This window comes from Poromitra crassiceps, assembly GCF_964638095.1.
Source record: "Poromitra crassiceps genome assembly, chromosome: 2".
NCBI classification, from domain to species: domain Eukaryota; kingdom Metazoa; phylum Chordata; class Actinopteri; order Beryciformes; family Melamphaidae; genus Poromitra; species Poromitra crassiceps.
Window position 1 is genome coordinate 112,256,490 of NC_139624.1, and position 21,705 is coordinate 112,278,194.

A 21,705-nucleotide genomic window follows, 5' to 3' on the forward strand; every position below is an offset into this window, starting at 1 on the left:
CAGCAGCTGGGAGGGAGCCGGGATCGAGCCGCCAACCCTTGCGTCATTGGCCGACCCGCTCTACCTCCTGAGCTAAAGCCGCCCCACGTGCATGTGTGGGGGAACAATACTATAAGCTTGTTTAATTTTGCTTTTAGAAGTATAAATGAGATAGGGTGTTTGCGCTCTTGCTACAAGTCCAAAGAAACACTCACATCAGGTGCGTAGGCCAAAAAATTGTCAAGAAGGAACCAGGAGAAGCTCGCACACTGATAGAAAAAATGGAATGTCCACTCCAAAGGTTCACGGATGTGAAGATGCCATATGTTTAATATAAATGTTTAATATAAATGAATATACAAAACAATACAAAGGTGCTACCATGTGAAACAAAAGAAAGAAAACTGAACAGAAATGTTTCGGCTACAAAGCCATCTTCAGTCTGCCTAAAGGGCAAATCACACACCTGTGCTCTATTTATAGATATAGGCAGAGTCAATCTGTAGGGTTAGGGTTACAGGGCTATGTCAAGACATTTAAAGGATGTATGATATCTAAAGCTATTTACAAAAGCTAGTTACAAAAACAGCGTACTCTGAGGTTAACAGAGAAGAAGCCTGATTTACTCCAGATTAATAGTAATTATTTAAAGCAGTGGTTCTCAACTGGTGTAGCCTCAGGACCCACTATTTTCCTTGTCATGAAGTCGCGACCCAAATTTCAGATTTTTTTTTAAACCACTCAAAAATTATTGCACAAAAAATAGCGCATTAATTTAATACACAATGCCTTCATGCACTGTTATAAACCTCAAATGAACAAAAAAGTGCAACAGAAGTGCAACTAGGGCTAAAAACCAATTGAAATGAGGCAGACTTGAATTACAGGCCTATATGTTTTTAAATTAAGTCAAACTGGTCATGCTCAGAAAGTCTTATTTGAACTGTATGAAATATGAAATAAAAGGCAGTCTTATCTTGAATTACATGCCTACCGTAAAATACCAATTATTAGCCCGGGCGTTAATTGACAAAATATGTAGCCAGACCCCGCGTCAATATGGGACCTGCGGCAGTTTGGGACCTGCTTTAATTATTTTTGTACAAAAATATTGCTCAGCAAAGATTGTAAATAGTATGAAATTGTTTATTTAAACCATTTATTTTAATGAGTTGGCTACAGCCCCCCACACGATTGCTTGTCTATGGGGAGAGCCGCGCCTCCCTCTCAGCGCAGCAGAGCACATTGCATGCCAGTTCTGGCCTGTACATGAAATCAAATAAAATTTGAGCTGAACTGTGACCTACCGGTATTTACCACTAAACTTTCTCCGCTGAAGGTGAGAGAACATGATCATCATGTGAGCAGATTATTTGTTGCATGCGCTGCCTCCTCCGCTGGCTGCATGCGCTGCCTCCTCCGCTGCAGTGTGCGGTGAAATACCAATTAGAAGCCGACTTCTATGCCCGCTGGCAGGGAAACATACCATAGGCACATTTCTCAAAATAATTATTACACCAGAGATGTCGGTTTTAGTGTATAAAAATCTTCAGGAAATGCCTACACAATTTTCAGAATCATCAGATGTTGACGGAAAACGAATTTTGATCAGCAAGTTTCGGGCATGTGTTTTTTTTCCTCGTTGTTCCCGTTTCCTCGTTGTTCGTCTTCTTCATCCGATTTTTCTTCTTCGTTGTGTTTGGGAGATGCATTCAACAGGATGTCGCAAAGGTAAAAAGAAAACATTGAAAAAACTAACCGGGCGTCAAATTGGGACCTGCTTTTATGTACAAAATATGTATCCAGACCCCGCTTATATATGGGACCCGCGGCAATTTGGAAGTCGGCTTCTAATTGGTATTTTACGGTATATGTTTTTAAACAAGTTAATAATAATAATAAAACAAGTTAACCTGGTCATGCTAATCCAGTTTCAATAGTCTGAATTTAACTAATATGAAATAAAAAGGCAGACTTTTCTTGAATCACAGGCAGGCTATATGCTTTTTAGTTAAACTGGTCATAACTTTTAATTAAACTGGGGCCATGCTAATCCAGTTTCAATCATCTGAATTGAACTAAAATTAAATATGAAATGAAAAGGCAGACTTCTCTTGAATTACAGGCAGAGCATATGCTTCAGCTTGTTAAACAAGTAAAACTGGTCAGGCTAATCCAGTTTCAATAATCTGAATTGAACTCAAATGAAAAAAAAAAAAAAAAAAAAAAAAAAAAAAAGGGGGGGGGGGGGGGGGGGGGGTTTTGGGCCAATGTCCGCGACCCAATCAAAACGGCCCCGCGACCCACCTTTGGGTTGCGACCCACCAGTTGAGAAACGCTGATTTAAAGTACATTGACAATTTTAAAAATACTACAATATAAAGTCCAAAGACAGAGAAAGAAACAAGCTATACATCTGATTATGGCAGACACACATATACTAGCCCAATGTTCTAGATCAGTGGTGCCCAATTTGGGGCCCGCGGGCCAAACTTAGCCCGCGGGCCCCAAATTGCTCTTTTTTTTTGGGCCCGCCACGGATTTGGGGGTGAATTTTTTTTTTTTTTTTTTTTTTTGCAGGCCAGGCCACCGGGCAGTTCCCCGACGTGCCCGATTATGCAGTCCGCGCCTGAATGGAGATGTCGGGACTCTTCTATCTACAATTAACGTTAATTTTGTACAGCTGATATTCTCTCTCCCCGACTCTATCACACGGGTGTGAGGCATTGCTATCTGAGGATTGATTGCTCCTGATTGGTTGGCTGAATCACCTGGTTGGGGGGTGAGCTCTGATATTTGATCCCTCCCCAGTCACTGGCTTTACACCAGCTCAGCAAGATGGAGAGATCATCATCACGGCAGTGGCACACTGACAAAAGAAAGTTTAGGACGGAGTGGCAAGACGAGTATTTTTTTACCGAAGTAAATTCAACAGCGGTTTGTCTCATTTGCAGACAGAGAGTGGCTGTTTTGAAAGAGTACAATATACGTCGCCACTACGAAACTGATTTTCAAAGTACCTTGAGGATTTTTCAAGTTGTGAATTAAGTCAAATTTCTCTCTTGATTACAAAGGTGGAAAATACAACCGTTTTTAACTGGGTGTTTACTGATTAAATGTTTAAGCTCCACACAAATGCAGATGTTTTTTTAAATATATATAACCAATTGCAAATTATTACAATTACCAAACAGATAAAAAGTAGATTATTATATTGAAATGTTATTTTAGATTTAGAATGTTAATTTTCTATAAAACACAATACATTTTAATGTAATTCCACGTTTATTTTTGGCCCTCGGCCGTCCACCCAGATTGAGTTTTGGCCCTTCATGGGAAATAATTTGGGCACCCCTGTTCTAGATGAAACAATTTAGTGACATCTCTTCATTAAGACCTTTTGGATGCAGAGTTTGGAGATAGAATATCCATTTGCACTCTGCCTGAAGAAGAAGACATTCCATATTCCCTCCCCTACGTGGTGCTTTTAACTGCTGAATACCACAGAACGTGAGAGAGGAAATAGGATGGTTAGCATCTCTGAAATGACGGGCAATAGAGGATTTTTCGTCTCCTCTCCTAATTGCACTTTTGTGTTCAATAATCCTTGTTTTTATTTGTCGTATCGTTTTTCCAACATATTGAAGTCCACATGGACATGATATTAGATATATCACATTGCTAGTACTGCATGTGGAAAACTGTCTTATATCATATTTTTACTACTTACTTACGCTTACATGAATCTCTGCACGCTGTACAAGAACGACAAGGAAAAAAGCCTGTCATTTCAGTGAACCGTCCAGATGCTGAGGGGGCTGTATATGGAAATCCCTGATGTTTCTGGGTCTGTAATGACAAAACAGAGGTGGTCGAGCAAAACGTTTTTGACAAACATGATCAGAGGTTAACACATGCCAATGTTTTTTGATAATTTCCTTCATTTCCTGACTCGTAGAGGTATATGTGGTAGCACACTTAATTGAATGCTGTTTTTGTTTATCTCTGGCATGTCCTGGTGGATTGTCATCGACATGACGTACCTTATTAAGGGCTGCATCCAACCATGACTTTGGATATGCACGAAGGAGGAAACGATCATACATTTCCTTGGCCCTGTTCAAAATCAAACTTATTTGAACAAATGCGTTTTAATCTTAAGAATTGTGAATATGGGAGGCCCCTTTTTAGAGGAATAGGATGTGAGCTAGATGCATGTAGAAGGCTATTACGGTCAGTTGGTTTAGTGTATAGAGTGGAGGATATGCAACCTGCATTTAGTGTTATTCTGGTGTCAAGGAATGCTACGTCAGTCTTGCTCACCTCTGCATTAAATTTGATAGAAGGTACTAGTGTATTGATATACTCTAGAAAGTGATTAAATGTTTCCAGTGGAGCCTTCCATATTAAGAATATGTCATCGAGATAACAGCGCCAGAACACAACATGATCAGAAAATTGATTATTTTTCCAAATGTGCTTTTCCTCTAGAAAACCCATAAATAAGTTAGCATAGTCAGGAGAGAAAATCGAACCCATAGCTGCAGCTGCACTGCTTTTAGAAGTATTGAATTTTACATGTAAAACCCATTCTGAACTAGGGGTCGGACAAAAGATCGATACTGGAATATATTGTGATACTTAAGCCTAATTTATACTTATTAGAAAGTGTCGCTCAACACATGGTCGCCGACAATAAATAATGTGTCGCTCATGTTGCTGCATTTATGCTTCTCTCCTCGGCTCAACGGTCACGTGACACTCGAACGCTATAGACAGAGAACTAGTGCAGATAGCCAAGAGAGGGAATGCTGTCAGTGAAACCACGTCTGAGGCAAGATGTACAGTAATGTACTTGGCTGCAGCCGCATATAACAACACACAACCACACAACTCACCTCCTCTCTCTGGGAAGTTTGTCATGGTGTTCTTTGTGATTTTCACGAAGTCATACGTCAAGGACATGCTGATGTTAAAAAATACATACTACCGCATGCGCTGGGACGCGTCATCAGTGATGTTAACTGGGGTCGCAAGGTGTTTCGGGTCTGTCGAACATCATACACCCTCGCCCAGTAGACCCAGCCGAGGCCGATTAAGACCCCGACTCGCATCCCAGAAGCAGCCGCTCACGGATCAGCCCTCCTACTCTGTCTGCAACGTTGCCCGCGGAAGGGCCGATCACACCCAATCCGCTGCAATAGAGCCAGTGCTACACCGCAGCATTGCAAGACCTCCTCCTTCGTCTCACCAGACCCTCCCGGGGCAAAGGCATCCAGAGGCAGAGAGGATGCCTTCAAGAAGGCCTGTGCGTTGCACGTCATTCGCCTGCGCCGAGCACCTCGCTCTAGCCTGAAGGACCCCAGGCCGCGCCGATCTATACACAGATTTTCAGGAGGCTAATCCGTAGCGTTTGTGGATTTCTCCCTCACGAGAGAGCCAGTGATAAAAATAGCAGGGACCACATTCATTCATTTCATTTCAGCGAAAACCAAAACAAGGAAGTCATGCGCGCGTGCCGTCTATATAGCCAATCACACTTGCGTGACACTGTGACGTAGTCAGCAACACTAGAAATTTCTCTAGGTAGCAGACACCTCTCGCCGACACTTGAAAGTATGGACTCAAGTCCTCATTTCTGTCAGCGACGGTTTCAAAAGTGTCGACAGACAAAGCATAAATTGGGCTTTACTCTTGCACCAAATATCAACATTTTTATTTACATAAAAACAACATTGTAAGCACTGAAATGTGTCCATGTTTACATAAAACAAGCATGTTAAGTACTTATGTGTGTGTGCGAGTGCGTGCATGCATTTTCTGTAAACTGAATCAGATTTTAGTGAGTGTGTGTGTCACGGAAACGTCGATCAGGAGCCTTGCCATTCACACCGCGCCTCGCTCTGTTTTGCCCCGCGCCGGTCACAACTTGTATTTACTTCATGCTTGTATGCACGCGGCCGCTTCAGTCATGCTACATGCAGACTGCAGCGACGTTTGTCGGGTATAGATGCCGGCTGTCGCTGCTGCCCATTCATTTTGTATTGGATCACGTCACCAGGTATCCCAGCATGCTTTGCAAGGCGATGAGCGGCGTACGGCAGCGACGAGAGGAGGGGCCAGTTTAAAATCGACCAATTGAAGACGGAAATACAGCAAAACAGCAAATCAAGCTGCAGCACCAAGCGACCAACGTGCGACAAACGCTGCAGTCTGTCCATGGTGTCATGCGTCAAAAATAGACCCGACGCCGAAACTTTCGCTGCAGCGTCGCGGCCGGCGTGATCGGTCTCTCCAGTTACAAGGACGCCGAAATGAATTTGCCTCCGCGAGGCGTCGCTTCTGCGTCGGATATGCGTCTGGTGTGTTTGTATAAGACTCTATGCACTTTGTTACCTCCACCAACAGAGTTGGCTGGGTGGCCAGGAGGTTATTTTTTCGCCCCTGTTTGTCTTTGTCTGTCTGTCCGTTTGTCTTTGTGTCTGGTTGTCTCTCTGTCAGTCTATCTGTCTCTCTGTCTGTCCGTCTTTTTGTCTGCAGTATATCTCAAAAAGTTATTTACAGATTTGCATGAAACTTGGCAGAAAAGCAGGTCATGGATCAACTTCAAACTGATTCACTTTCCATGCTCACTAGCCAAAAGGGGGGGTGGCAATGGGTGTGTCCAATCATTCACAAAAAGGCATATAACTTTTAAATGGATTCACGTAACACCACAAAACTTCATAGAAAGGCTGGTCATGGGCCAAGGAAGAACTGACTAACTTTCTACGCCCACTGGCCAAAAGGGAGCGTGGTCATGGGCATAGCCAACACAAAAATGTGCCTAAGTTCCAAATGGATTCAAATAACACCACAAAACATTGTTGAAAGTTTGGCAGAGGTATGCACTCTAACGAGTGCCCTCTAGTTGTACATTGTGTCATCTCAGTTGTCAACTTCTGTTAAACTGACACCACAATACAGTGAATAGATATAGTTCCTGCTTTTTGCCTTTGTAGGGATATTCTTTCTTCTTCAGTTACACATACAGTATATCATGATATATTGTAGATTAATTGTGTTGCAAATTGAATATCGCATAATCGCTGTCTTGTCACACCATGATTATCGTGATAGTAAAGTAAAGTCTAAAGTCCCACTATGTGTGAAATTTGTTCTCCGCATTTGACCCATCCCCTGGGGGAGCGGTGAGCGGCAGCAGTGCTGCGCTCGGGAATCATATGGTGATCTATCCCCCCAATTCCAACCCTTTGATGCTGAGTGCCAAGCAGGGAGGCAATGGGTCCCATTTTTATAGTCTTTGGTATGACTCGGCCAGGGATCGAACTCACAACCTCCCAGTCTCAGGGCGGACACTCAGACCACAAGGCCACTGAGCTGGTTAAGTATCATTCCTATCGTGGGTTACTCTTTGATTCCCATGCCTACCTTGAACGTGTTCAGTTAGGGCCTAGCGTCTTTTCATCAGCCCCGGCATCTTTTTTCAGTTGTTTCCAATGAGGAGCAAGTGTATGCGGGCGCACACGGACGGACGTCTAGAGAAAGTGCGCTGCGCCCAGCGTCTAATTCACAGCACCCCGGCGTTTTTGTGCGCCTCCCAGCTGAAAATATTTTAACTTTTCAGAAAGACGCTGGTGTCGGGTGCGCCTTTTCTGGCAACTAATCATATGGAGAAACTATCGCAACAGAGACAGAAAGGCTCAATTGTGGGAGTAGATTGGCTAGACACTTAATATTTCTGGTGAGTGTTGAGCTAAATCACTGTGTGTTGTTAGCTAATGTTAGCTGTCAGCTATCAAACTAGCTACCGCACTGAACTAACGTTACTTTTCGACTGCTTCCTTGCATATTGTGCGCTGAGATCAGCGCCCCCCAGCATACTTCCAGCGTTTAACGGTCAGAAAAAGACGCTAGATGGACACACGGCCTTAGTTGGTGAGGTGCAGCTTTACTCTGTCTTCAATATTTTCCAGCGCTCCCTAACTTAGATAGAGGAGGCTCAGGCTGCAAGGCTACAATGCTTTCACACAGCTGCATGCTAAAGTCTAGTCATTAAAAACCCTCACAAAACAGCATCCACTAGCTGGAAGCTCTCCCCAGCCAGCCGACTGGAAGAGTTCTGCTCTCTGCACAGGCACACACACACACAAGCAAACACACGCACACACGCATGCAAGTGGTCACATTCACTTTTGCATGCACACACACACACACACACACTGCAATTTGCACATTTATTAATTGTGTACTTCTAATTTTCTTCCTCTCCCAAGTCTCTCAAATTGTCTTTACAAGAGTTAGACAGATGTTTTTTTTAAAGGCTGATACAGGTACTGATATTTTATGTCGATATTCATTATTTTAGATTTTTTTTTTTATTGTTTTCATGGTGGGGGGATGTTAGCATTTGGTGTCTCCAAACTGAATTGTATTTGCCTGCGTCCAGACCTTGGAATCCGCCCACTCCACGGAGTTGAGTTTGGCTAGTCTTGGTCTGGCATCGTTGTATGGAAATGCCTTTTCTCCGGTTTCACCAGCAATTCACCAATCAGCGCCGAGGGGGACTAGCGATTGGCCAATTAGCATCAATAAATAGCCCAATGGTTGGGACTAAGTCATTGTGAAGCGGTTTGAACACGCCACAAACATGACAGCCGATGGGTAACTGGCACGTACGTTACAGTAGGCTATATGCGCCTGCGTGAGACTCCTGAAACATTAAGTAGAAAGTAACGTTTGTCTACCATTTCACTCAGTAAAACGGCTTCATAAGATAGCTACTTCCAATCGAGAATATGTCTGATAAAAAGTTGCAAAGGGCCCTTGTCTGGTCTTTTGCTGAAAGGAAGAGGCGGAGGCAGAAAAATAAGGAGAAACAGCACTGCATGGGGCTGGAGGGACTTTCCCAAAGGCACATAGAGCTCAACAGACATGTGACTTTTCGTGATGTAATTTGCCCCGGAAGTAAGTTCCGCGTCTATTTTCTCCATAGACATTTCGATAAATCCAAATATAACGAGTTTTAAGGCTCGAACAAGGCTAAATATTATTCCAGAGAACCGTGAGTGACCATAAAACATTCTGACGTTTTATGGTCACTCAAGATTCTCTGGAAGACTTTTTGGCCGCCAAAGCAGACTACAGCCAACGGTGCAGGATGCACCGCAAATACTAGAGCGACAGACGCCCAACATGTCTGACCGCGACGAATCAGCTTGCTGTGTCATGAGCTTTACAACAATGGCTGTCGAAGCTGTTTTAAATTGATTACAAGTAGCGATTACTTTGAAATCCAAATGGCACACTGGTTGGAGGGCTTTTATTCAAAGGGGATAACGTAAGTAACTAACGATTCAGGCCGATATACGTTGGACTTGGTCTCTAGTGATTGGTTCTGTTGGGGGATCCCGTCATAGAAATAACACAGTGTTATTATTATTATGAGTGCAATCTCAGATTAGAAGATGGAAATGAGTGTAACAAGTTGACAATTCAGTCTGATATCAGGCCAGAATTGGATTCTTGTCAGAGTGGAAAATCCTTTCAAGGCAATGGAAATGGTGTGCTCAACTCAGCCTTAAAATGCATCGGGTGCCGGCCCAACACTGTTGCAGTTTTATGTAGGTCAATTGGCATCAGACCAGTGATTGACAGGCCACGAAGGAGGAGCATCTGCCAGTCATACCACTGATTGCTTCAAATTCCCCCACCTGTGCGGTGGTGGAGATTCAGCCAGACAGCACAGAGACTCAGAGCAAGCAGCTGACATTGTATGCTTACATTGTTCCAAATCCACTTTCCCTCTTTTTAGTATGTATTTTAAATAGGTAATAAAGTTAATATTTTTTTACTTGAAAACCCAAGTCCGCCTATCTGTATTCGCACCACAAACACAGCATGAAGACTCAGGTGAAAATGGCAGCACTCACAGATAAAGTTTCAAAAAAGTTTAAATCTGCACAGCAGCAGTTCAACAGGCGCGTTTAAGCCTTCGACTTTCCTCAGTGTTAATGTAGTCTGGAGCCGTTTCCACCGCTTCTGGACCTGGGGGCGTAAACCAAGGAGATGGAAACAGTCTACCGGAAACATGTGCGCCAAAATAATCTTCTGTGTAGCTAACGTTACTTAGAGCCTGATAACAAGAACTAAACAACACAACTAAAAAGTTGTATAGTACATAAAACAAAACGTTTATGCAATACGAGGGATCAGCCGAGCAGCATTTTTGTAAACAAACCGCTTCACTGGGTGGCAACGGCAATGGAACCCTATGGATCACAAGTGGCCCAAGGTGTGAGTGTCTGACTCTAGCCAGTTAACTCTGTTTTTTTTTTAACTGCGACAGTTCACACAACTTTAACATGACATGCATATATTATACATCAAACTCTTGAGCTACTTCTGCTCTCACTCAGAATGTCAAAATATAAGCGATGTGATGTATAGTTTTTGAGTTATTAACGTTTGTTTGGCGCAACTCATACTATTAACTGCCGCGGGGTTCCGCATTTCTGGGTGGCAAGTGACATCACGCTGATTCGTCCTATATGGCACCGTCGCCTGATTATAATTTTTTTGTATTTTCGTATTCTTGTATTATCCTGTTTCCAGTGTTGTTTCCGGTCTAGGGCGGGGTCTAGGCTGGAAACAGCCGAGAGGTGTAAATCGAGTATAGACGGTTTTCACCAGAGCGCAACCCCACAGCACTTCCTTTTTCTCAGCATTCGGCAAACTGCAGAAATATTCACTCGACATCGTTACTTTTGTTTTCGCTGCTCAGCTGTATAGACGGTTTGCATGGAATGGTCAGTCCTGCACTTGAATGTTTTTTTTTCTTTTATGTCCATAGCAAACACTGCAACAGGAAGTGAGCGGGGGTTCAATTTAGAATGTTTTTGTTGTCAAGTTAAAACCGTCTATAATCGAACCAGGCTCTTCTCCTCAGGAAGAGCCTGGTGATGCGAGGTTAGTGTTGTAAAAGGAATGCAGCATAGTTGATAATAGTTTATGTAAAATAGTTAACTCATTGAGTGCCAGCCACTTTTGGAGAACGGATGCTCCCAGTGCCAGAGTTTCAGAGCGTTTTCAGTGATTTCTCGAGGCCCACAGAATATTGTGTGATATTACTATGTAAACACTGAACACGCACAAAGAACGATGAGACTCTATTCTATCATCTGCAAAAAAAAGTTTATTGATCCCATTTTCCGTTCTTTAGTTATGAGCCGGAGAAGATAGCTTGATTCATCCAAAAACAGCAACTTTTTTCTAGAAGCTGAGATAATTGGCCTTTTGTGAAATTAAACATTTCAAGCACATCACTGACTCTGAAGCTAATCTTTTCTAATGTAGTCACACCTCAAAAATAATTTCCTTCAATAAAACAGTGAAGGCCAGGGAATTCTGTTTGGCAGAATAATATTTTTTAGCTACAACCAGCAGCGCTGGCCCCTGCGTGCGCTGCTGGTTGCAGCTTCTTGCTGGTCTTGATTTGCTGCTGGTGGGCATCGGATATTCTGGCTTGCGTTTGTCAATCCTGTCCTGCTGCCTGGGTCTGTCTGGGTGTTGTGTGCTGCTCTGCGTGCCCCCCCCCCGCCCCGCCCCGCCTCGCCTCGCCTCAACTGCACACTCCTCCTCCTGTCTGTGGTGGCTCTCTGCTGAGTTTGCTGTGCGCACAGTGAAGGGTGCTCGACATCCTGCTTTTTTACAGCGTTCCGCGTGTGTTTGTCACCGGCAACGATGCTTCCAGTTGAGAATAATAACAACTCCACGGTGTGGATGTGCGGATGTGCTGTCGCAACCGACACGGAGCGGCTCAATTGTGGGAGCAGATTGGCTGCTGCAGGCACAGCTGCAGTAACGTGCTTCAGCATATCGATGCATACGGATGCGATGCGATTTCCGTTTCCATAACGACTTCTTCTTTGTTTTTTCCTTGCCTTTCTGTTATGTGGAGAGCACTGTCGCCACCTAAGGGTTCTGTAAAATAGGTTATAGACCTCCAATAGCTACTATAGTTGTACAGGAGCTGCGGAAGGCTTTGATCGACGTCCCACCGTCAAAAAACGCATTGGACGTCGAAGGACGTCCGTGGCACTCTACGTCACTATTTAATTGGACGTCGAAGGACGTCCATGGCACTCAATGAGTTAATGTAAAATTGTTAGAGTTTACGCCCCGCCCCTCCCGTCATTGTTTACAGTACGACGACGTCTCATATGCAGCTATTTATTATTATTATTATTAGCCGAAATGTTGTCTGGACGTTAAACACCTATAATCGATCAGCTCCAACTTCATTCTCACGTCAATTGGGCTGTAAACAATAAGCGCGGCGAACAGAAGTGGAAGTCTTGGTGCGGACATCCACTATACAGCGGAGCGGACACCCCAAAATATCGGCCACCTGTCCCAGAGTTTTCTTAGTCGTCAGACTGATAGACTCTGGGTGCCCAGATTCCCCAAATAAACATAATAATAATAAACATGCTCATACAATTTTGTTTGGAATCTGCTCTAAATGTCTCAATAGAAATAGTAGAGGTGGATGGCTTCCCATGCACGTTGTTGCCCTCTCTGTATATCTGCCGTCCATCTCTTCATCCTATGCTTGCTTTCTGAGTGTATCTTGGCAGTTTGCCTGCCTCCATGCCTCTTCATCTCCATCTATCGCTTCTTCTCTCCCTGGCAGTCAAACTGTCTCTCTCTCCCCTTCTCTGTCAGCGTTATCTTTTCTTTTAATTGATTTTACTCCTTTTTTGCTGTCATTTCAGCTACGGCTTACCTTCCTAACCTCCTCTTTATATCTTCTTTCTGTCCCTACACCTCTTCCAACATTCCCTCTTTTTCTAGTGACATGTTATTAGGATGATATGTGATGATACTAAGGTTTACCAGGCACAGTGCTAGTGACATGTTATTAGGATGATATGTGATGATACTAAGGTTTACCAGGCACAGTGCTAGTGACATGTCATTAGGATTATATGTGATGATACTAAGGTTTACCAGGCACAGTGCTAGTGACATGTCATTAGGATTATATGTGATGATACTAAGGTTTACCAGGCACAGTGCTAGTGACATGTCATTAGGATGATATGTGATGATACTAAGGTTTACCAGGCACAGTGCTAGTGACATGTCATTAGGATTATATGTGATGATACTAAGGTTTCAAAGAGAGGAAATCTCTGCACAACCGTGTACGTCAGGTGCGTTGGGGAAGCAGGATCAGTTGAGTTCAGTCTCATATCAAAGAGAAGCGTCATATCATGGTGTAAAGCTGTGACTTAGGACCCAGGTGCAGAGATGACAGACACAAGGAGCAGTTTTACATCTTTTACTTAGACTTTCAGGCATCAAAACAAACAAGGAATTTAGTGAAAATTGAATAACAAAACTAGCCTAAACTGTGTCGGTAAGACCGACGGATAAACTCAATAATTCCACAAGGCGCCAGGAACAGGAACTGTCCAAGGAATCTCTCCGCATCAGACGAGAGCAAGGAGAGGCACAGCATCAGTAGTGTTAGGATCAGCAACGGGTTCTGAAAGCAGAAATGATTATATAGTGTGCCAACCAGGTGCAGGCAATCACAGTGGAATTAGCAGGGTTATGTCATTGTTCACTCATAGGCTGCCTTCTCCCCCTCCTGTCAGTGGCACGGGAAGGCTGCCTAGCACCAAGGACAGCGTCGGCTTGGCCTCCGCGCGCTCTGGCCGGTTCAGCGCCACGGACAGCTCCTTCACCACAACTCGTAGCGGAGCCACTAGGCCGGACTCCCACGGGTGTGTCATTACCCCCCTCCCTAGGGACGCCACCTGGCGACCCCACGGCTTGACCACGTCGCTGGAAATCCTGGATAAGGGTGCGGTCCATGATATGTCCATCCGGCACCCAGCACCGCTCCTCCGGCCCGTAGCCCTCCCAATCGACCAAGTACTGCATGCTGCGGCGCACATGGCATCAATCCATGATCCTCCGGACCGTGTACACAGGTCCTCCATCAACCCAGCGAGGAGGAGGGGGAGGTGGGACAGGGGAGGACAAAGGACTGGATACCACAGGTTTTAATAGGGACACATGAAATACAGGATGGATTTTCATGGAAGCAGGCAGTACTAACCGGTACGATACTGGACCAACCTGCGATGCCACTTCAAACGGGCCCACGAAGCGTGGGGCCAATTTCTTGTTCTCCACCCTTAGTGGAAGGTCTCTGGAGGACAGCCAGACTTTATCCCCTGGCCGAAAAGGGATTGACGGCCGTCACCGCTGATTCGCCTGCTGGGAATACCTGGTCCTTGCTCATAACAGAGCTGCTCTGGCTGTTCTCCAGGTTCGTGCACATCGCCTCATAAAGTCTGTCGCCGCCGGGACCCCCACCTCAGGTTCTTGATCTGGAAACAGGGGCGGCTGATAGCCCCGCTGGCACTCAAACGGGGTCATGCCTGTGGAGGAGGACTTCAGAGAGTTATGTGCATATTCTGCCCACATGAGATGCAAACTCCATGATGAGGGATCGGAAGCGGCCAGGCAGCGTAACGTAGTCTCCAACTCCTGATTCACCCTCTCAGTCTGTCCGTTTGACTGAGGGTGGAAGCCTGAGGAGAGACTGGCAGTGGCACCAAGGAGTGTGCAGAAGGCTTTCCAAAACTGCGTGGAGAACTGAGGACCCCGGTCAGACACTACATCACGTGAGATGCCGTGCACACGGAACACGTGATCCATTACTAACACTGCAGTCTCCCTCGCTGAGGGGAGCTTGGCCAGGGCGATGAACCGTGCGGCTTTAGAAAAACGGTCCACCACTACCAAAATGGCCGTTTTTCCCCCCGAGCGAGGGAGACCCGTGACAAAGTCAAGAGAAATGTGAGACCAGGGGCATCGTGGAATGAGCAACGGACATAGCAAACCTGCTGGACGCTGACGTGGACTCTTGTGTTGTGCACAGTTGACACAGGCTGCCACAAATGACAGCACGTCCCCGCGGATAGTGGTCCACCAGAATCTCCGGGCGATAAAGTCCAGGGTGCCCCTCCCCCCTGGATGCCCCACCAGCCGAGACGAGTGCCCCCACTCCAACACACGGGTCCGTACCCCCGGAGGGACATACAGGCGGCTGCGTGGACAGTCCTCCGGCCCTGGGTCAGCGTGCTGCACCAATTTCACCTCCGTCTCAATCCCCCACAGTACTGGGGCGACCATAGGCGATTATAGACCTTCCAAACAGGGGTTGCACCACCCAGAAGTCAATATTACTCCGGTAGGGGGGGATAAAGAAATTTTGTACATTTTAAAATAAAATGCATTAATCTGGGGCACTCTGAGAGCAAAATGAAGAGGCTAGTAGATATGAAGAACTACACACATCACATTAATATCTTCTTCACTATGCTGTGGCTTTACAGTGATGAAAAAATAATTGTCTCCTTATATAGCCTATTCTATCTGCATGATAGTGTTTCCCAACCACTGAACCGTGGCCCACTGGTGGGCCTCTGAGCAGGGATCATGTCTATGTTCCCCGGGTTCTATGTTCCCCGGGTTCTATATTCCCCGTTTTTCACTAACCCTAAACCTAACCTCCCCCAGACCCTAACCCAAAACCTAACCTCTCCCACCCCCCACGCCTAAACCTAACCTTCCCCAGACCCTAACCCAAAACCTAACCTCTCCCAGGGAACATAGCGGGGAACATAGGACCCTATTTGGGAAAAGCGGGGAACATAGGACCCGGGGAACATAGGGATGACCCCTCTGAGCACCATGTAGTGGGCTGCTAAAGCAGGTGTTTGAAGTCAACTACTTGAAATTAATATGTGGCAGTCAAAATCTATTTGTGGTGCTCAAAATCTATTGTGGTGTACCTCTACAAATAGATAACTGTATAGGAGACACTGAATGCTATAGTAGGATATGACAACACATTCTCCAACAACATATCACAATATGCTGAATGACACCTACAGTAGATGCAACTTTACCCAAGCTGCAGTCAGGTGATGTCTCGATCTGTTCTCACACTACTGTCTGGAGAAATGACAGTTCAATCTAAGCAGAGGTGGAGCTTTCAAACTGCCACATTGTGACAGGCGCAGCCTGCGTGGTTGTCACTATCACCGGTGGTCCACCGCCGCTTCCCCCCTCTTCTTCGCCGTCCGAACTGAGAACAATGTTGCTGCTGCCGCCGGCTGCTGCTGAGGTGACCGGCATGGTGTTATTATTGCAGTCATGTTTCTCTGTATCAGTCCTAGTTTTCTTAGAGAAAAATCGGTCGAGAGTTTGGTTTACCCTTTTAGCTATGTTAAATATCTCTGTCTCGTCTGTCTCGGTATGTTTCCTTTGTTGACACGGTGTCGCTGACGTCTGACGCAAGCACGTAGTAGCACCACGACCAGTGTGCATCACGTGAGCTGAGTTGAGAGGTCAAGTACAGATTTATTTTCTTCAGAAACACAATGAATCGAGAAATTGCATTGAATAATGTCGAATACAACGACATATAGATATCTACAACACATGATATATATAATATATTCGATTAGATTTGGTTTAAATCGTTTATGTGGCAGTGGTGGCCCAACGGTTAGAGAAGCGAGCTTGTGACCAGAAGGTCGTCGGTTCAATCCCCGGGACCGGCAGGATAAATCTGGGTGGGGAAAGTGAAAAGGCAGCGCTTGCCCCTCCCTCATTACCACCACTGAGGTGCCCTTGAGCAAGGCCTTTAACCCCAACCGCTCCAGTGGAGCTGCTCAGTGGCCAACAGATCAGACTGTGGTTATACTGGTCAGCTTCCAGGTATGAATGTGTGTGTGAATGTGAACAGGGCACTCCTGAAAAAATAAAAGGTTTAAAAAAAAAAAAAAAAAAAAAAATCTGGCCACTAGGGGTTGCACGTGCAGCCAGTGCACCAACGTATAATCGCCCATGGGGGCGACGATCCGAGATGGTGCCAGGATGGGCTCCGGCTCAGCACACTTATTGGCAGAATTATACTGGCGGGACAGTGCGTCTGCCTTGGTGTTTTTATACCCAGGCCAATATGACAGAATAAATTCAAATCGATTAAAGAAGAGGGCCCACCTGGCTTGGCGAGAGTTCAGGCGTCTGGCACTTTGGATATAGGCCAGATTCTTGTGGTCGGTCCACACCACAAACGGATGCTCAGCGCCTTCCAGCCAATGCCTCCATTGCTCCAATGCCTCCTTGACAGCTAGAAGCTCCCGGTTGCCCACGTCATAGTTTCTCTCTGCCGGATCAAGCCTTCTTGAAAAAAAAGCACATGGATGCAGCTTGTTATCAGCAGGGGAACGTTGTGACAGAATGGCGCCCAAACCCACCTCTGATGCATCCACCTCTACTACAAAAGGCAGGGCTTGGTTTGGGTGGATGAGGACGGGGCCTGTGGTAAAAAGCTGTTTAAGTTTGGCGAATGCTTCAGCTGCTTGGGGAGTCCAGCTAAACCGGACGGGCACCTTCTTAGTGAGAACATTCATGGGGGCTGCGATGGAATTGAACCCTCGGATAAATCTGTGATAGAAGTTTGCAAACCCCATGAAACGTTGCACCTGTTTTATGGAGGCAGGCTGGGGCCACTCCAGTACTGCACGCACCTTTCCAGGATCCATGGATGTTCCAGAGGGGGAGAGGATGTAGCCCAGAAAAGGAACCGTGGTCAGATGGAAGTCACATTTCTCCGGCTTGGCGTACAGATGGTGTTGTAGCAGCCTCTTTAGGACACGGCGCACATGTTGTACATGTTCCTGACGGGTCTGGGAAAAAACAAGTATATCATCGAGATATGCATATACAAATTTATTCAACATGTCCCGGAGAACGTCATTGATGAACGTTTGGAAAACAGCAGGTGCATTTGACAGTCCGAAAGGCATTACCAAGTACTCGTAATGACCAGTGGGCGTGATGAATCCTGTTTTCCATTCATCCCCCTCTCGGATCCGTATCAGGTTGTATGCATTCCGTGAGTCAATCTTGGTGAAGATGCAGGCCCCCCGCAAGTGTTCAAAGGCTGATGCTAACAGGGGGAGAGGATACCGGTTTTTTAACAGTAATGTCATTTTACCGACCTATAATCTATGAAGGGACGGAGTGAGCCATCTTTTTTCCCCACAAAGAAAAACCCAGCTGAGTCAAGGGATGTGGAGGACCGGATGAAACCTAACTCCAGTGCCTCCTTTACATAACTCTCCATGGCTGCAGTCTCTGGTGCCGAAAGAGAATATAAGTGTCCCCTGGGTGGACTTGTCCCTCTTAAGAGTTTTATTTCGCAGTCATAAGACCGGTGGGGGGGGAGAATAGTGGCCCGTCTTTTACTGAATACTTCTTTGAGATCGAAGTATTCAGAGGGAACATTGGTTACAACTATAGGCTCACTTTCTTTCACTACCACGCCCCGAGCTGCTTCTTCTGGGGTTTTTAGACATGAAAACTGACACAATGGACCCCATTTTAGTTATCTTCCTACTTCTTATCTCTCTATATTGATGTGACCATTACGCTGCATACAGACACTCAGAAAAAATCCTTGTATGTAACTTGCATACTGTGGCAATAAAAGTGATTCTGATTCTGATAATGGTGAATTACAATGCATGATGATGAAGCTCTCACCACAGATAAACGTTAACAGTCTAATGAACGTTACTCTAACGTTCTCATTTGGTTAGTATTAATGAAATATTAATTCACTAATTTGCGGTGGACAACATGTCCCAGGCTATCAGTCTGACTGTTTATATTCCGCTTAATTAATTATTATTTGGGTAGTGTTGTTTCAATATGAAATCAAGTCAGCGAGTTTTCATAATGCTTAATTTGGCAACGGTACATACATTTCACCATGCTTTTCACTGATTGGACACAGATAGTGTACACGTCATTTTCTGCAACACTATTTTGGCTAGTGTGGGGTTTAAGGACTACTAGTTAAGATGTACCTTACGTCTCTGTGGTGCGTGCAACTAAACAAAGACGCAACTTTAGTGTCAAACTAACTAGTTTCAACGTAGTATTTAGTGTGGACTTTTACACCCTAACTTAAGAGAGAACTTATGTTCAGCTGGTGCAACAGGCTGCTTGTCATTAGGATTATGTGATGATACTAAGGTTTACCAGGCACTATGCTTGTCATTAGGATTAAGACTGGCTCCGAGATCCGTTCAACCCCCTCTCATCAGCATCAGCCACTAGTTAGTTTTTACAAAAATACGTCATCTCTGCGGTACTCTATGTCACTAGATATATCCCTGTAACGCTGTTGTGTGTGTGTGTGTGTGTGTCTGCGTGTGCGTGTGTGCACGCGTGTATCTCTGCAGACCATTGGTCCTAAAGAGGGCTGGCAGGTGTACAGTTCGGCCCAGGATGCTGATGGACGCTGTATCTGCACTGTGGTGGCACCGGAACAGAGTCTGTGCTCCAGAGACGCCAAGAGCAGACAACTCCGCCAGCTACTGGAGAAGGTCAACATAAACACCCCCATGCAGCATAAATGCCATGCCCGCACACATGCATGGGCATATGAACACACTGTTTCACAAAAGATAGGAATGATGAGGGAGAAAACAAAGATAAAACCGGCACTCACAAATCAAAAGTCTTCTTATTTATTTTAAGGCAAAATAAACTCGGATTTCAGCCATAAGCCATCGCTGATGATGAATGAATGATTTTCATAATACTATACTATACTATACTATACTATACTATACTATACTATACTTACTATACTTACTATACTTACTATACTATACTATACTATACTATACTTAAGCAATATATCACGAGAGCAAGTGTGTTGTGGCCTGCGGCCTCGTGGGATAACAGCTTATCAGCGGGATATATTCCACAACACCACGCAGCTCGAGTGCTATATTGCTTTTATAAAACGGTTTCCAAGTATAATAATATAATAATAATAATACTATAAGTCCGACTGGCATTTTATTCTGATAGAGTCAGTTGAAACACTACTGTAAGGCGGGACCTCTAGCAAGAAGATAGACGTGCGGGTGATTTGATTGGATCGTTCTGGAGACTGAAGTCGACATTGGCCAATCCTGGCGCTTACTGAGAGGTTTTGCATAGCCCGACACCAGAGCCATATGCCGACACCAAGTAACGTTACGTCTTATTTAGAAATGCGGGGTTAAGAGTGAGGGCGCGCGAGAGAGGGGTTAAGACATTAGCCCGCGTCTATTCTTGTACAAAACATCATTTTCTGCGAAGTATTAGTAAAGTTATAAGCGAAGATCGATTCACAAGGATCTGAAAGTTGTCTCCGCCATTTTGTTTTTGAGGTAACCAAAGCCTAAGAGAGTTGCGCCATCATGCGTCTGGCTGCAAGCGAGTAGCTTTTTGTTTTGACACTACTGTAAGGCGGGACCTCTAGCAAGAAGATAGACGTGCGGGTGATTTGATTGGATCGTTCTGGAGACTGAAGTTGACATTGGCCAATCCTGGCGCTTGCTGAGAAGCTGAGAGCTTTCTGGAAAGCCCAACACGGAGCTCGAGCCTTTTAGTAAGAGAGTTGCCATGGCAACCAATAACCCATGGCCATGGGTTATTGAACTCGGTTACTGGAATTATACAATGGCTGTGAACCAATCAGATTGCTTGATTTGAGAGAGCCGTTTTATAATATACTATATATGCCTTTTTATCAATTCTTTATTGATTTAAATTGTAACATACAGAAAGAGAAACATAACCACAAACATCTACAAAAAACACAAAATACAAAATACATACATAAACACAAAACAAATTCACTCAGAAACATAACCCCCCTCCCTGCAGGACCCCCATCCATCAACCCACACATATTGGCTCACAATAGCAAAGAAAAGACCAAATGGAACCTAGCTATCATGGAGATGCCCAAGGCCTCCATGCACAGCTTCAATAAATTAATTCCACGTAATATTTTCTACTTTTAATAGCGCCATGCATACTGGCCACCGACATCTCAATGACAGCCAGGTCCACAACTGAAGATACCCATTGTTCCAAAGGCAGAGTATGAGGAGCCATCCATCTCTGTGTATGCCATTAATGTTTCCCCTGTTTTGAAATTCACTATGCTATATTGCACTATAGTATAGCATTCACTTCCCGCATTAGAATCCGGCCACCGTCCTTTGCTACATGTCCTCCCCATTATCTCTCCCATGCATTCCTCTCTCTCTACCTCTGTCCAATAAAACATAAAAAACCCAAATTTTACAAAAAATATTCTTATTTTTTTTCAAACTGGCAAACTTATGTACAATCTTGCGACTTATGTCAGAACCACCAACACTTCAATAAGTGTGTCCTTGTCACAGGTCGAATAAAGGAGAACTTCACTGAAAAACAATGCTGATTTATTTTGCACATAATCTCACATACTGTATATCCAAAAATTGTAAACAGTTTTGCAGGCATTCACTTATTCATGCGCAAATGACATCACTGTTCCACGACCAGCCCCGGCGCCACGGGGGGGCGCTGGGGGGCAGTGCCCGCTCGCTTCTCCACTGTGCCCGCCCACTTCCATGAGAGGGAATTCTCACATTTCCCCCAGCATGCTTTTGTAGCAAGCTAAGTGTTTAGCAGTGGCAGAAATTTAGGCAGAGAAATTATCTCAGTTCAAGTAACAAATCCTGTGCCTCAATACACTGCACGACTACAGGAAATGTCCTTTTATTCACTTTAGAACAG

The 21,705-nt window shown here is 44.9% G+C and overlaps 1 protein-coding gene across 1 annotated transcript in view; it reads left to right on the forward strand.

Moving 5' to 3' along the window:
- Positions 1 to 21,705, forward strand: part of olfm3a (olfactomedin 3a) — a gene marked incomplete at both ends in the record, with an annotated part of 85,151 nt that overhangs the window by 56,787 nt on the left and 6,659 nt on the right. Inside the window, one exon of the mRNA XM_083653611.1 lies at positions 19,323 to 19,466. Coding sequence (XP_083509737.1) covers positions 19,323 to 19,466 — 144 coding nt within the window. The remainder of the gene's footprint in view (positions 1 to 19,322; positions 19,467 to 21,705) is intronic.